Source organism: Lathamus discolor, chromosome Z, assembly GCF_037157495.1.
Source record: "Lathamus discolor isolate bLatDis1 chromosome Z, bLatDis1.hap1, whole genome shotgun sequence".
In the NCBI taxonomy this organism is placed as follows: Eukaryota; Metazoa; Chordata; class Aves; order Psittaciformes; family Psittacidae; genus Lathamus; species Lathamus discolor.
Window position 1 is genome coordinate 102,450,262 of NC_088909.1, and position 16,631 is coordinate 102,466,892.

The following is a 16,631-nucleotide window of genomic DNA, read 5'->3' on the forward strand; positions in this document are numbered from 1 at the left end:
ATGGGTACCAGTACTCTGTACACCAGTTACTGCAGGACATGGGCTTGTTTGGAAACCTATTGCTGCTGGCGTACACCTTTAATTGTTTTATGCTTAGATCGTGTGTCCTTGGAGTCCAGCTGCATGGTGTGACTAGGCAATCCCTGCCTCAGCACAGAGAAGCTCCAGCACTGGGGGCTTTTAGCCCTCACCCATTATTATCGATCAGTTATTGCTTCTGAAAAAAATCTTCCGCTTCTTCTAGTGTTGCATCACTGTCCCTTCCCCAAGCTCCTTCCTAGATAATAATACGGCTGTCTGTTGGGAAACCAATTGCATAAGTGTCTATTGCTCATTTTAAGTCACTGGATCTTGGGCTCCAGTGATTCACCCTCACAACGCCCCAAGAAGGGAATCTGGTGTCACTCTCTCCAATTTACTGATGGAGAAGCTGAGGTGTGGAAAGGTGAAGGATTTGCTCAGGGTCAGGCAGTGAGTCAGTCGCAAAGCCGGTATTGGAGCACCCACCCCACCCTGGCTCCTTGGGCTTGTGTCTAGACTTCTCCAAGCACCAGCTTTGATGCTGGTGTTACCACCATCTTCTACCATCAGCCTGGGAGCCTAGATATCTCCCCTCCCTTCACGAGTCGGGAGGAAATGTCTGTATCCTCAGCTCGTAGCCAGAGGGGCTCAGATGCTGCAGACAGGACAAATATACCTACCTGGAGAACATCACACCTCTCCATGCCTCTTGCTTCTCACCTGTCTCTGTCTGGTCTCATGGCCCTTTCCTCACCAGGAGGGGAAGAACAGGGTACAAGAACCCAGTCTAAATAAGCCTGAATAACACTACGTCACGTAACACAGCGTTTGTACACTGGTGGTTCAGCAAGTGGCAAAAGAGCCCACAGACCTTAGCTTGGGAACTGCCAAATGGGATAAAACCAGCACACAGCTTCACTTCTATCTGTGGGTTGAAAAGGATGGAGTAGACTATAAAGGAAAGGTGAGTGCAGGAGGAAGAGGAGGCTGTGGATCCTGCACTGTTTGGGTGATGCACAGCAAGAGCCTCATGGGAGAGGTATGGAAATAAGATGAAAGATCGGTGTCCTGAGTGTGGGTTTGCACCATCCGCAGCAAGCACACATGGGGCTGATGGAGTGCTTGCCGTAGTTCAGAAGACCCCACTGATGATGGCTACAGCAGTCTGGATTTGAGCATAAAGAAATGAGGAAAGTTTCCTGTTCCTGTAATTATGTTTGGACCTAAGTGTTTCCCTGCATTTGACTCCTCTCACATTATTGCTTTCTTAACGACATTCCTGACTCTGCTTCTTGGGCTGGCTGCAGTTTCTGTGTGAAATAAAGGTTCATTCACTGCTGCACTAAAAATCCCTGCCTTTTCAACAGGAAAGTTGATGGTTAAATAGGGGGAAGAAGAAAAGCCAGCCGTCTGTGGCTTTGCAGAGGAGGCAGGGGAACAAATCCAGGAAAGGGGTCTCCTTCAATGCTCCAAATTCTGCTCTGCTGCTCTGTGTCAAGCCCTGGTGAGTCAAGGAGCCCAGGGAATTTTTACTGCTCACTTAACAGAAACCAGATGCCACCAGTGGCACGCATCCTGCTAGCAGCCCTTACCCCGGATGGTACTGACTGGGAGAGCTTTCGTCCAGGCCCTCCCATAGAATTGTGGCAGGGTGACATGGGACGTTACTGAGGATGAAAAGGCAGCAAGGGTTGGTTGCTGCGAGGCTCAGTGAGCCTGTGGGCTCCTTGTCAAGGTCCTGCGATGGGGACTGGCTCTGCACTGGGGATCTCTCATGGCTTTTCTTCACAGCTTTCATGGGGACTGGGCTGCAAATGCTCTCTCAAAGCCCTGGGAGATGGGGATAATGTGTCAACACACAAGAGTTTGGATCCAGAGGCAGATTTTCATAGAGGGAGGTCTGGTCTGGCTTCTTGGTACCCGTTTCAATTGGGTAATTCCTGGAGTCAGGAGGTGCCTTGGTGTCAGCTGGCAGGACAAGTATAGGGGATCAAACCCTCCTGCCCCACTACCGCGAAAGCCCCTGCAGCCTCTGAACCAGCACTATAGTGCTCTTCTCTTTGACATCCTGCAGCAGCTTAGGAGGGAAGGCATGCCAAAAGCAGGGCACTGTGCTCACACAAGTGGGCTAAGGCACTGCTCAGTCTATGCCTTTGGCTTTCGTCTCTCCAGCTGGAGAGGAGCAGATGTGGCCCCATGTGTTAGGTGCCCAGTGATGAAAACAGCAGGGGTTTGAGCAGGACATCTCTGCCACGTTTATTTTGTCCTTCCTTGGAAACTCCTGCACCTTTTCCTCACCTCTGCGAGCAACAAAGTGGAAAACCACCCACTCTGCCTCATGCTGAAAAGGAGGGGGGGATAAAACAAAGTTGGGTTTGAAGAGAGGGTGGAGGGGGTGTGGTTACCCAGGAGGTGTGTCAGGCACCACTCAACTTACTTATAAGCAAAGGCAGCTATACTGGGCAAGAAACCTTGCTGAGGCTTCACCGGCTGCTGCCTTTTCTCTGACACTGCTTGACCGGCACCTCTGCTGCGATGGGGAGGCAGAAGGACATCCTTTCTACTATTGAGGAGCGCCTCAGGATCAGAAACAAGCTAGTGCGGCAAGCGCTGGCTGAGTGCCTGGGGACCCTGATCCTGGTGGTGAGTCTGTGCGATGCTCTCTGACCCTGGGTGTAAGGGGAAATTGTCCCGATGAAGGGGGTACGCTGCTGCCAGTTTGCACTAGGGATGAGCCCAGCTCCAGTGCAACCTGTTGTGACAGAGCTACAGGAGAAATCCCTGCCTGTCAGAGAAGTATCCGTGCAAGTTGCTTCAGGGTGAATTTTGGGGTTGCTGGCAAAGGGTGGGCTCCGCAGAGTTTGTTGGGTGTTTGGGGGCTTTTGTGTATCTATGAAGTGCAGGGAGCAAAAAGCCTCTGTGTAAGCAGCAAGTGGTTTGTGAGCGAGTACGCAAAACTTCCTTTCTGTCTGCCCTGGAATAATTTCTTGGCAATGGAATACTGCAAGTGTTATCACCTGGGGAAGTGAAGGCTTTTTCCTCACCTCCCTTTGTTTTTCTTGTGCATCCTATGGAGAAGAAGTAGCCAGAATTTAAACTGCTGCAGTGTTTTTTTGCTGCGGGTTCCTCAGGGTCTTATCAGCAGGGCTGCATGACACCACAGCAGCCTGTGCTGGCAGCTGATGGGGACCTTGTGCTCACCATGTATGTGACAGTGCCAAAGCTGCTAGTAGATGTGTTCTTAGGTGGTGAATGGTAGCAAAACTCTCCTGCCTGTTTTAGTGCTCGGTTTCCAAAGGGAGGGGATATAAGGGATAAAGCAGGATAAGTAAATGTATAAGTACCTTAGTCTATGGATGTTTTGAGCTGCCCTGGCTTGCTTTGAAGTCAAAAGCAGACGTGAACGGCTGGGACACTTGTGTGTGAGGAGTGGTGGGGAGAATACCCATGTAGCAAAACTTTGATGAGGATATCTAGCTTTGGGCATCCATATCGAAAAATGCAGGACTGCCCAATGGGCCACAGGTTTTGTGCGTTGGTGATGCAGCAGAAATGAGCCGGTGTACCCACAGTGAATATCTGCAGGCAAAAGCTCCTCTGAAGTGGTGTAAATCCAGATCAATCCTACAGGTTTCAGTGGAGTGAGTGTGGTTTTACACCTCTTTGTAATGGATGGCAGGACTGTCTGGGGGGAAATCTGATGGTTGGAGGAGCTGAAAGCCGAGGAAGGCTTGATGAAGCTCCAACCGTGCTTGGGGAATAACGAAGAAAGGCTGACATATGCTTTCATTAATAAGATTATTGTTTTGGTGAGGAAGCGGGCTGTTGACTCTTCTGGGGGAGGACAGGGGACTCTGTGAAGACCCTGTAAAATGTCACCATTCTAAGAAAGCTGCTTCACACCGTGCAATGGCTTTACTGTCAGAGTGACCCAGCTTTGCTGATACGCAAACAAGTCCTGTTGATTTTTCAGAGAAGGGTTATTTGAAATTGAGGTAGATAGAAAATGATAGGAAAGTGGTTAAAAGGTAGAAAGTTGCTGTCTGTGAATCACCGATGTTGCTGCAGTTAGTCTCAGGACTGAAGTAGAGTAGGACTTGTAAGGTGAAATAATGTCTCCTGCTAGCCAAGTTAATACTGCTGAGAGACAAGGGAACTCTTTAGCCATGAGTATCTGAGTTTTCGGGAGAGCTCATGATCCAAAACTTCTGACAGTATTAGTTGGCACAACTTTTCCCTGCAGCCTTGCCGCTCCAAGGCAGAGAGGAGTTGTGATGTGCTCTGAGCCTGGGGAAGAGTTTGGTCCAAAATCATAAAGAGCTTCCAAAATGAGGGTGGTAATGGGCACCCATCAGCCAGGCTGGATTCTGCACTGGCAAAAGTGAGCAGCACATGCCTTGTCCTTGGGGGCACCGCACCTGATATGTTTTAAAGTGTGTGTACAAGCAGATTCCTTGTTCAGGAATTCCTGAGTGTTCCTGGGCAATGACACTCTCAATTCTGTTTCATAGGTCCTGTAAAAGTCACCTAGGATCTCCTGCAGCAGTTCTGCAGTGGATGGAGGGCTGTGGGCACTCTGTCCGTGTGGGAGAAGATGGGGTGGGCTGGTGGGAGAAATAGGAATCCTAAACATGGTGAATGCTCCTGGGTTGTCAGTCAAAAACAGGGTATGCAGAGAGGGAAGTGAGTTCCAGGACAGCAAACTGGAATATCTGAGGAAAGACCTGGGATCCATGAAACCATCTTCAAGGGAGATGGAGTTGACGGATGGGTTTAAACCACGACAATCACAAATATGTCTAGAATGGATTTAATGTTTGATATTGTTCACACTGAAATCAACTTCCTGAGCACCGAGTGAGGGAAGCTGTTGAAAGTTTGCAGCTTACTTTAAATTTGACTGTGTAATGTAAAACTTGTCCCACCGTGGATATTGGCACAACGTCAGCTTCTTCCCTCCTTCCTCTCTCTTGCGTAACAACCGCAGGGCGCTCAAACTTTTCTACAGCAAAGCCATTTCGGACCCCTGCAAAGTCTCTTTCCCAGCAAGAATTAACCTAGGACTCTTCAATTTTCTAAGGAGGTTGTAAAGTTAGAGAACGTTAACAGAGAGCAGTGCTCTTTTTCTAAGATAAGATAAGAAAAATAATCCAATTGAGGCAGCCAAGCCCTGAGCAGCGCGAAAGCGAGGTGCTCCCTACTTGCAAGCTGCTTTGTCTCTGTACAACACCTTGCACAATGTTGTTTTAGTCTATGGGCAGCATCCCTACTGTTACTAAAATAGTAATGCTGATTCTAAGTTTCCTTTGATAATTCGGGTGACTATTTCCAGTGTTCAGAGTTTGCATTCCAAGTGGCTGGAAGCACTGCTTGCTGGCAGTAGTTAAGCAATGCAAATGCTGAAGGCACTTTCCAAGTTGCTTGCTGTTTGTGTTATTACTGTAGCAACTCACTAAAGCCAGATTTCCAGTAGCATGTCTCTGTGCCTCTCTTAAAGGCTTGATCTGTTAGTCTTGCTGTGCTGGCTATAAATACCAAAGAGCTCTCTGTTCGGTTTTTGCATCTGCAGGACAAGTAGTTGCTGTTTGTAATTGATTTCCAAGCCGGACTAACTGATTCACTGCTGTTGAGGCACAAAGAAAGAACAAAACAATTCCTAATTGCTTTCCAATCAGGGCTGCCTTGACTTTATAGCTGGGTGGGAGCTGTTTGGGGTATGAGTGTGCTGCAGACCACAGAAACCAGAACAGCAAAGTGGTTGGGATGATCAAGGCGAAGGGAGCTTCATTTAACTGTTGGCAATGCAGAGCTCGACGTTGCCGCTCATCCCGCAGCCATCCAGGGAGGCACAGCAGTTCCCACAGGCGCTGTTCAGTTTGTGCAGACGTTCCTGTTTGTGGCATTCAGAGAATGCGATTTTTATTATATTTTTAATTTTTAAAATGTATTTTCTCTAATGCTTTTCAAGGCTTTAAAAAGGGCTGGAAAGCCTTGCTGTCAGCATGTCGGGCACTGCTGATTCTTCCCTGCAAAGGATCTGTAGTGCAGCGTTGTAAGAATGAGATACTATGTGTGGCACAACTTTCCTCAGACACTCTTATCTCTTGAGTCCTGCAGCCCTGCCTGGCTCTGGGACAGCGTGTGGTGCAGAAAGAGCCGTAACATGACCGCCTATCTGCCGCTGCCCTTCCCCTAAGACTGCTTCTGTCCAAGCTGGCTTCATCCGTGCTGGGCAGAAACATGGCCTGTGGAGGTCTAATGATTTTCCTTGCTTTGCAAATTGCAAATGATGACCACTCCGGTTGTTGGAGAGGTGCTTTGGGGAAAGGCAAAAATGAGAGTGCTCCTTGCACTGTCTTCATGGCTGGGCATCCCAGTCACATGGGCCATGGTGCAGAGGAAGATCTCTGCATGCTGCTTGAGCAGAAACATTAATGGCAATGGATGTGTCTTCAGACCTACCCAGACATGGGTTCTGCTCCCTGGGGAGGGCAGCAAGACGCCACAGGGAGACATATGGTGTTTTTAACCCCCTCTTGCTTTGGGTTGCAGAGAAGGATGTGGGAGGTTGTTTTGAAGTCACTGTGAAGTGATAGCTCTCTGTTCCTTCACTCTCAGCCTCCCCTTGAAGGGACTGTAGGTTAGTCCCAAGTTTCACCCTGATATGAAGAGTAGTGCTTCCTTGTGTGTCTGATGCTTAAAGTCTTCCATCAGTATCTTGGGGTGTCTCCCTTCAAGGGTCTGCAACCTTCAGAGCAGACTCAGGGTTTGACTGCTCTTCTGGCATCTTCCCCACTAACTAGAGGGCAACAAGTGCCTTTCCCATCCACCAATGTGATTAGGGTAGATTTACAGAAGGCTTCTTGCCTAACCTCTGCTTTATTTGCTGGCTGAAGAGGAAAGATGTAATTCAGGTAATAACACTCCTCCTGGGCTATGCCAACAAAGCTTTCCCAGCTTGATTCACAGATCAGTTTGTCTGATGTCTGAGAGCAAATGCACGCAGGCCTTTTGTGTTGCACCTGAAGGTGTGAAAAAGCACTGGCAAAGAAAAAGGAATGCAAGAAAGAGAAGAAACCTGGCTGAGCACTATATTCCTCTTGAGCTGCTTTCTGCAAGTTCTGCCTGTAAGTTCAGATGGCCTTTCTTCTTCATTAGCTTTTTTTGATTTCTTTGTCCTCCGAGGTCTTTTCCTACCAGCCCTGCCTGGCTCTGGGTCTTTCTCATGTCCAGTCTTTGATTCAGGGTGTTTTCACTTTGGTGACAATGCCAAATGGCCATTCTCCAAACCTGCCCTTGACAAAGGCAGTTTAAAGCTTCCCGGAGTATGAAGTTTCACCCAGCAACCTACTACCTCTTCCTGGTTTTGCTGTTTCTGGCTGTCCCCTCCCTCATACCGGGGGGTACTGCTCTCCTCTTGTCAGCCCCTTCACCTCAAACCAGTTCTGCTCATGGATCCTGCAGAACATGGATTTTGGTTTTTTTTTTTTGCAGTACGAGGAGCTGGATCAGCTCATGAGGAGGGAGAAGCTTTCCTGTTGGTAGGGAAGGTATTAGATGTGCTAGAGCCAGTAAGACGAAATTAGGAATCGGGCTTCCATTAACCTGGTTAATGGATGCATTGACCTCAATTCCTATGAGAGTAGTTTTAATACATCAGAGTGTTTCATTGCAGTCATTTTCTTAGCACTTTAAAAGTGCTTTTGAAATTGGCTAGTGTACCACAGGAGTATAACAGGTGACTGCCATGAGAGGTGCTAACCTGGGTTTCTGTTGGGGATGTTCTTCCAGGAATGTGTTCGTCTCTTATTTCATTTTCTTTATAGCAGTGTTGGAGGCAGACTATTAAAATTAAGAGAATGAGAAAATCGAGCGAATGAGTCACCTCTCCTTGGGTGTGCACCAGTGTGCCTGACCATAGTGGTATAATATTGCCTAGGACTTTTCCATCCATTGCACACACTTAAAAGCCATTGGGATGAACGCTGAAGTGCTTTTATATGGCCTTCCTTGCTTTTACACTCAAGCAGCTCCTAAACACTTCTCTGCAAGCACTGGTGAAGGAAGACTTAAGAAATGGATGCTGAGGGTCTCCTGTCCCTCTCTGCTGAGGGAAAAGGAACTGAAAAGAAAACTAACAAATAACAGAAGTGGAAATGATGTGGTTAAAAATTGGAATAACCACTACCACGAAAAAGCTTTGTAATGCCAAGCCACCTGCCACAAAAGCAGGGGTGAGCATGATTTGAAATGGTTCTTAAAAGTCAAATACTGTGGGTGGATGTCGTACATTAGAATATATGTTCATGCTGAGTGGATGTCACTGCTGTAAGATGGAATTGCAGACATACATGTCAAGGTTCAAACCTGTTCCTAAATATCGCCTTATGCTTTTTATCTGCTGAGGGTCAAGTTTTCTACTGTTACACTGAATTAAGCCAAATAGTGCTCAGGGCTCATCTGATAAATAATTGTAATGCTCCTGTGGAGCAGCTCCGGGGTGTTTTTGCACGGCCCATAGACTCTCTTCTGCAGAAAAGCTGGAGAGCTATTGCTGAGTGCAGAATGGGGGAGAGGAGGATGGGGAATAACCTCTCAAGAAATGGCAGAGCTGGCATTCCTCCAGGTTAAGGGAAGACCTTTGTGGGTGAACAGGGAAGTGGAGGGGGGGAAAAACATTACTCTGTGGTTTCTGCAACCAAAAGGTATGTGGCTAATGAGCCAACCACCATCCACTTGCAGAACTGCCAGTTCTTTTAGAGTGAATAACGCAAATACCTTCATCACTAGGAAGAACCTGGGGTCAACCCTGTTGAACTCCGATGTCCACTGCAGCTTTTTGTGGACCCACACCCCTCCATGGTCAGGCTGATGTGTTGTGTGGCCTTAGAGAGACAAACGCCACGGCCAAGTACTCTCTCCAAACCTGTCTAAAGCATGCTGGGGCCCATCTGTAGTAAGAGAAGGAATGGATGTCATTAGCCAGTATTTATTTGCTCAGTTGGAGCTATTATGCTTCCTTTGGTGGTTGGGTATAGCTGGGAATGATGGCTGTATTTGGTGCACAAGACTCATCTTTTCTGCCTTTGGGGCGTCTTCTCTGCCATGGTTTCCCAGCTGGGCAGCTTAGGGTTAGGACACTGAAGGGCCTGTTTTGACTGCACCCTTTATAAAGCAGTGCTGGCCATTCTTCCCTTTAGCTAACAAGTTCTACAGGTTCCTTTGTCCTTTCCATGTCAGGTCCTGTGCTGGGGACCTGGCCTCCTGTCAAGAAGCACCTGTGTACAGTGTCCACCTTGTGAGTCAACCTGCAGCCTACCTGGCTGCTCCTTTCCCTGTAGGCTGTGTGCAGTGTTTGCTTTGTTACTAATTCATCTGTTGCCAAGGGAATGGGAGGGGAATACTTAGGTGTGCTTTGGCTTTGCCCCTGATCTGGGTTGTGCGTTGCTCAATGGTTATGTTCAGTATTGGCAGGAGAGACGAAGACAGCTACCCCTGCTGCCTTTGTGCTTATTTGGTGGCTTGTCCCCTAAGAACAGATACTGCCTCTCTGGCAACGGAGTAATTCTGGGGTGATGAAGTTCACAGGAGCAGAAAGTCTTGTGGGTGTATAGGTATATTTACGCAGTTAGAAGATTTAAGTTAAGCCTTGACCCCTAGTTTTGAGGATCTCTGGAAAAAGCTGTAATTCCTGTTCTACTTTAAGGATGCTCTCAGTACCTGCGTATGTGCTAATCCCTGGTGAAGTGAACATCAAGAATCAGTTCAGGTGGAGTCACTGGAAGACACAAGCATACAGATTTTAGGATTAGGGCTCCTTAAATTACAAGATGGTTTTTGGTAAGACTTGACAAGGCAGAAGGCCTCCAGCTGGATGAGTGGTGAACTGAGCTGCCAGGGAAAACTCGTTTGGATTCTTAAGATTCTAGTTTGGATTGAAGCATAGGAAGATAGTGTTTGGATGTGGTTGGGAAGAGAAGGTTCACCTGTTTGGAGCAAATGCCTTTCAGCAAGAGCATGTGCCTCCATTAGCTACTACAACACCCTTTATCACCCAAAAGTAGTGACAGGACAAGGGGTAATGGGTTAAAACTGAAACAGGGGAAGTTTAGATTGGATATAAGGAGGAAGTTCTTTCCTGTTAGGGTGGTGAGGCACTGGAATGGGTTGCCCAGGGAGGTTGTGAGTGCTCCATCCCTGGCAGTGTTCAAGGCCAGGTTGGATGAAGCCTTGGGTGGGATGGTTCAGTGTGAGGTGTCACTGTCCATGGCAGGGGGGTTGGAACTAGATGACCTTGAGGTCCTTTCCAACCCTAACCATTCTATGATTCTATGATAAAAGAAACAGCTTTTGTTCCCCAGAGTGCTTGGTACACACCTGCTCTTGGACAGAAGGCCAAGACTCTGATTGTGCTGGTGGTGGTCTCTCTGGAAAATGGACTTTTCTTGATGGTGTCTGTGCCATGTTGGTGCTGCTCAGACAGGCCAGTTGTGTTGCCTTGGTAATCTGTTACATGGCTTTGCCACAGGAAGGATATGGGTGGTGTGGAATGTGCTCATAGGGATGCTGTTGGCTCTGCTCTGAGTGGCCACAGCAGAGTGTACCTTGGGGCTGGGACAAATGCGAGCACTTCAGCTCTAGCAGGCAGCTCCAGTCTCTCACTGTCAGCCAGCGCCACCTGAAAGTAGACTCCATGAATATCAGGCTGAATATGTCCTTCCGTCATGTCTGTATTAGCAAAATTATCCCCTGCCAATCTATGTGTCAAACAACTGTTAGCCTTTTTTAACAATAAGTTACCCAGACCCCTCATCTGAACAGTTGCACTGTAAATACCTCGGTCCAGGGTGCTCTCTGGCTCATTCTTCTCACCTACCATCTTAAAATTAGATGGTTGGACAAAGACCTCCAGCTTCATTGTCCAATCTTGCTTTTGGCTTTTGCCCTGGTTTCGGTTCCCCCTGACAGGAGATAGGCTTGTCCTGTGTCCTTTCTCCTTCGCTGCTGTCCCTAGAAGTAGCACCTAGATACTCTGACCAAAGATTGAAGCTTTGAAGGCTTTGAGTCATGCGTGGGTTGTGATGGTGCTTGCAGGTCTCAGTGGAGCTGTTGCAGGCATTGGTCAGCAGCTTGTCCTGATGTGAAACGGAAAGGGTAATTTCAACCCCTTTTTCTCTCCTAGCTGTTTGGCTGTGGCTCCGTGGCACAGACGTTCCTCAGCAGAGGGTCTCATGGAGGCTTCCTGACTGTCAACCTGGCCTTTGGCTTTGCTGTAACGCTCGGTATTCTGATCGCAGGGCAGGTATCAGGTACGTTGTGCTCCATGTGGGCTGGATTTTACTTGTGACAATTGTTGTGTAGACCTAGATGGCTGTACCTTTCCTATTTGGCACCGGTACGGAAAACAGTGTCCCTTGGCTCGTCTCTGGGACTCGAATTCTGCCTGTAAAAGTACACTAATAACCAACCTCTCTGCAGGTGGGCACCTGAACCCAGCTGTCACCTTTGCCATGTGCTTCTTGGCCCGGGAGCCCTGGATCAAGCTACCGATTTATGCCTTAGCTCAAACCCTGGGGGCTTTCCTTGGAGCTGGCATAGTCTTTGGGCTCTACCATGGTAAGTGAAGAAACTGGGGTGAGACTGTTGCTCTTCATGACTCACTGCAAAGAGGCTTGTTTGCAGAGGTGTTTTCCTGCAGAGCAGAGATAGGACAAACCTCCTTACTGTGTTTCGGGGGAGGTGAGGGGTGGCCTGGAGTGTGTTGTTCCTGTTCTCATGATGTTCAAGCCTCCTCAAACCAATCTGGAGGCCAACCAGCACTGTCAATGTGCAAGTCTTTGTCCTTGGGTAATGATCAATGGGCCTTTGGATTGCCCTTTTTGTATCTAGTGTATGGACTAGAACAGATCTTTCAGAAAAGCCAATGAAACATTAATAGTGATGGAGACTTCGTATCTGTGCACCTTGGAAAGCATAGTAGAAATCCAGTTCCTCATGCATCTGTTTCTCCTGACTGAGGTTCCTGAGAAAACTGCCACCCCAGCAACAGCACCAACTGGTTTTCACCTTGGAAACCTAGGTTAGTTAGCCATCTTCCACATACTGGTAGGCAAGGGGCTGACTGCTCTACAGGACAACCCCAAGAGGTGAAACCAATTGTGTATTGGTTTAAAAGAAACTGCATGATCAGCCCCAAATCCTATTTGCTGCAGATCATATTCACATCAATACCTCATGTCTTGGTACCAAGACTCATACTACAGGCATTTTGAGTAATTGGAGTAATTTTAGTATTTGCTTTTGGCTCTAACTCTTCGTTGGTGTATGACAAACAAGAAATATTAGAATCAGGGATTTGGGCCATCTGCACCTGAGCCTGACTGGTAAAATGCTGTGGTGGATCACACCCTAAATTTTCCAAATGAGTGTTTGCTCTACAGCAAACGATTTTGCAACACAGAACACTTGGGGAATTCTATCTCAATATTCATGGCTCTGTGGAGCCTACACTGTAGTAATCTTCCAAGCAGGGTCCTCTCTCTGAGGCATGTTGGAAAATGACTGACCTGTCTTTCTTCCCATCCCTCCCAGATGCCATCTGGGATTTTGACAAGACTGAACTGACCGTAGGAGTGAATGGCACTGCTGGAATCTTTGCTACCTACCCATCTCCGCATCTGAACCTTGTGAATGGATTCTTTGACCAGGTAAGAGGGAGCTGGGAGGATGCAGGTACATTGGAAGAGAGATCTTTTGGGTTGGCTGTGGGCCTCTCCTTCAGTTGGAGAATGAATTGCAATTCAAAGAGAAGATATCCAGAAAGGTTTTTAGAGCAGACACATGTATCTCACTAGCTCACAGGAAGAGCAAAGCCAGAAAGGACCCTTGCAGCCAGAAGGCTTGTGTTAAGGGGATTAAGTGGTATTATACTGCCCAGGATACCAGTGAAAAGGATATCTCTTGCTCCCAGGCTCTGAAGAGCCATAGTATGAGGAAAAAATGGTTCTTTTTCTCTCCCACTGTACTGTTGTGGCTGTTGCACAGCCCAGAGGTCAACTGGGTGTGGAGTGATGGTTGGTATTGGAGATGACTGTCTCCTCCTTAAAGTTGCCATCCATCACAAAGAGACAGCGGCCTCCCAGCATGGCAGGTTGAAAGCAGGTTCAAGGAGAGGCTGCTCAAGCAGTTATTCATAGCTCTTCTGTGGGTAGGGAAAAAGGTGTGGGCTTCATTGAGCCTGTGGGCTGCCAGGAGAGCACGTTTCACTCTTCCATTCCCATAGGTGCTCAATTTACTGTGGTCTGATAATGCCATGGAATGACTTAGTGAAGATATTCCAGTTTAGAGAGTAAGTCCTAAATGAATGGACTTCAGAGCAGCTAAATAACTTGAGTAAAGTACTAATGTGGATTGAATTCTTCTTTTTCTTTCCTGCCCTCCTCAGTTCATTGGCACTGCTGCCCTGATTGTTTGTGTCTTGGCTATTGTCGATCCTTACAACAACCCTGTCCCCACTGGGCTGGAGGCTTTCACAGTTGGCTTTGTTGTCCTTGTTATTGGAACCTCCATGGGCTTCAACTCTGGCTATGCTGTCAACCCTGCCAGGGACTTTGGGCCTCGTCTCTTCACAGCCATTGCTGGCTGGGGCACTAAAGTGTTTTGGTAAGTGCTTGCCAGTAAAAACCTAGTGCAGCAAGGGGTCCAAATAGGTGGTAGTTCTGGCAAAATAAGGGGTCTCAGCGCTCATGAGGTATCTTTGGTTCATATAAATTCTTATAAAGGCAGTTGCTCCACTCCAACTACTTAAGAAATTGCAGAAGCTGGGCAGTTTCCAGTGGTGAGAGTAAATGACCCCACTTTGTTATCAAGGAAGAAATCTAGCAGCATCCATGAGAAGTTCAGGTGCACCTTGAACATAAGCCTATCATCATTGTTTTGGTGGTAGGAAATGGAGCATGCTTCTTATACTTGGGTTTTATTGTTGCTGGAGACAGCTGGGAGCAAAACAGCGTGTTATTAAAGGCTGTTTTTCCTGCAAGTAGTGGGATGGAAATGAACATGCATAGTTCAGGCACTGCAAATGCTTCTTTCTTGTCGGAGAGACAGTATTAAAAGTCCTGGAAGTAGCTGTTCTGAATAGCTTGTCACCTTGAGAAGCAGAGGGGACAATATCTGCCTTGGAAATTGCCATGCACATGCAGATAGTATTGGCTTTTGCAAGTCAATGGTGATGTTTAGAGATTACCAGATCTTTCATTGTTCCAGACCCAAACATGAATATCCTAAGGCTTAGCCTCTTACTTTATTCACTTTTTTTCTTGTTTTCCAGGACTGGTCACCAGTGGTGGTGGGTTCCAATTGTTGCTCCTTTCCTTGGGGCTATTGCAGGAGTGACTGTCTACCAGCTGATGATTGGATGTCATGATGAGCCTTCTCCACCTGCCTGTGAGCAGGAAACAGTCAAGCTGTCTAACGTAAAGCACAAGGAGAGGGTCTGAGGAAGCTGCCATCCAGATCTGGCAGACATTTGTTACTCAGGACTGCAGCTGGCAAAGAGGAAGGAGTTAAGAAGAGCTTCAAGAACAACAGGAAGACCTATTTTTCCTGTCTTGAGATATTTTAGCCTTTTTTGTGTATATCCCCAGTGCATTTTCTTTAGGCATTTTCCTGTGAGCATTTCCCTAAATGCAGTATCATGTAATCTAGTAGAAGGGGGTGGAGGACTGTAGGCGTCAGAGAAGTGGGCATTACTGTCCAGCACCTGCAACATGGGCCAGGTATTCGGGAATCTGGAGCTCTTTTAGTCCTTGTTGCTGGCCTTGCCTGTGAACCTGGCAAACTGCTTTTCCCTGTAAAGTGGGGATTATGCAAAACTTAAATTGTTCTGCTAGCATGGAATGGGAACTCCTACATCCTTGAAAAGAATTTGCCTGTGAGTCTATTGTGGATCAAATTCATGCTTGGTGTTGCTCTAAAGTCAATAACTCGGCACCAGGAATGAACTTGTCTGAAGGATTTCTATTGGCCAAACTGTCTTTATCTCCTATGAAACCCTAGAACATCATATCAATCAGCTGATCTATAGTGTCGGAGCAGAGAGTGAGAATGCTCTGGATTTTAATTTAATATGAAGATAAAGTGTTTACAAACCACTGTGCCCTGGTGTTCTAATCAGAATTGTTAACATTGCCAGCTCCTAGAAGATAACATTGGATATCTGAAATCATTGTTCTAGCCAGAGGCTAACCTGGAAAGAAAGCTTGGCTCCCTGTAGCAGCATTTCCAATTAATCAGCTTTGTATATAAACTGCAAGCAGCTAATAACCAAGTTCCACTGGAAACATGGTGTTGCTACAGTGGTGTGTGTTCATGTGAATTCTACAATAGTGTTTTGTTTTTGTTTTTTAAATAGATTTATATAAATATACTCTTTAAAGCTGTTACTAAATACCAGGGTTGGGATGAGCTCATTTAAAGATGCGTGGGAACTGCCTAGTCTCTGACAGCTTTGAGATACTGTTGGTTTTCTTGGGGTGGCCTTAGATTGTGGCATTATATTGCTGGAGTGCCTCTTTTTCTACCTATGGGAGTTACTGGGGTATCCCTGGTACTCATGGCTGAGAGGCTGAGGTCAGGCACCTCTTGTACTAGCAGTGCTGGCATCTTAGGGGATTTCTGGCTCTTCCAATACCATATTACTACAGAGTATTTGAAATGAGCAGCATCGGTTGTGAAAGAATTTATAAGACCCATGCATTGAAGAAACTCTTTCAAAGCCTGTTTCTTTAATGTGTGAATTCCTTGTAATTTTGTGCACATTTCCGGTCGCTAAAATTATGTATTCTTTTGGGTTTTTTTGCCTTTTTAAAAAATAAAATATCAATACTCACACTGAACAGCTTTAGTGTTGGTTGTATTATTAAGCAGATGCCAGTAAACTTCACCCTTTCCCTCTTCAGCCCACAGGAGGAAAATTTGAATTAACACTTTCAGGCAACACATATACACGTGGCTGTCCCATCCCTGGCAGTATTCAAGGCCAGGTTGGACAGGGCTTGGAGCAACCTGGATTAGTGGAAGGGGGCTTGAACCAGATGATCTTTAAGGTCCCTTCCAATGCAAACCAGTGTGCGATTCTATGTTCCATCTGTATTTTATTCCTTTCCCTTTTGGGCTTGGCTTTAGAGGCAGGTGGGAGGAGATGGGGTGGCTGTGCTCAGTATGAAGGTGTTTTGTCAGGTGTCTCTTTCTGAAAGGCAGAAGAATCAAGAGGTCAGTAGCTGACCCTTGCCTTTTGTACTGTTTATTCTCTTACTGCCCTCTCACTTAACACAGTTGTGAGTATGCAGTCCTACTCTGCATTCAGTGTACTGTCCAGCATCACCCAGCATATTTCACTTGTCACTTCTATTAGCTGTGCCGCGCAAGGAAAGGTATTACAGACCTGAACCAGTGCTCGCAGAATTACACAAACAGCTTTCTTCTAGCCTGTGTCTTCTGTAAATAGTCATTGTTGCTCTTTGGCTGATTTGTGTATTGCTGTATTTTTCCTGTATTAATTGTACTGCCTTAAAATAACTCATAACTTCCCATATGGTGCCACACTGAAC

At 46.9% G+C, this 16,631-nt stretch overlaps 1 protein-coding gene across 1 annotated transcript; it reads left to right on the forward strand.

The window, feature by feature from the left end:
- The first annotated feature begins 2,463 nt into the window (after positions 1-2,463).
- AQP3 (aquaporin 3 (Gill blood group)) lies at positions 2,464-15,917 on the forward strand. Its single transcript, XM_065664131.1, has 6 exons — positions 2,464-2,664; positions 11,204-11,330; positions 11,500-11,637; positions 12,613-12,728; positions 13,466-13,683; positions 14,351-15,917. Exons 1-6 carry the CDS (start codon positions 2,557-2,559, stop codon positions 14,517-14,519), a joined length of 876 nt encoding a protein of 291 aa, XP_065520203.1. The 5' UTR covers positions 2,464-2,556; the 3' UTR covers positions 14,520-15,917.
- The last annotated feature ends 714 nt before the right edge of the window (positions 15,918-16,631 follow it).

Bases quoted from the DNA above. Each gene is read 5' to 3' on its own strand.
- AQP3 (XM_065664131.1), top strand. From the start codon at position 2,557: ATGGGGAGGCAGAAGGACATCCTTTCTACTATTGAGGAGCGCCTCAGG. The intron at 11,331-11,499 runs GTACGTTGTGCT...ACCTCTCTGCAG, and splicing joins GATCGCAGGGCAGGTATCAG to GTGGGCACCTGAACCCAGCT. The intron at 11,638-12,612 runs GTAAGTGAAGAA...CATCCCTCCCAG, and splicing joins AGTCTTTGGGCTCTACCATG to ATGCCATCTGGGATTTTGAC.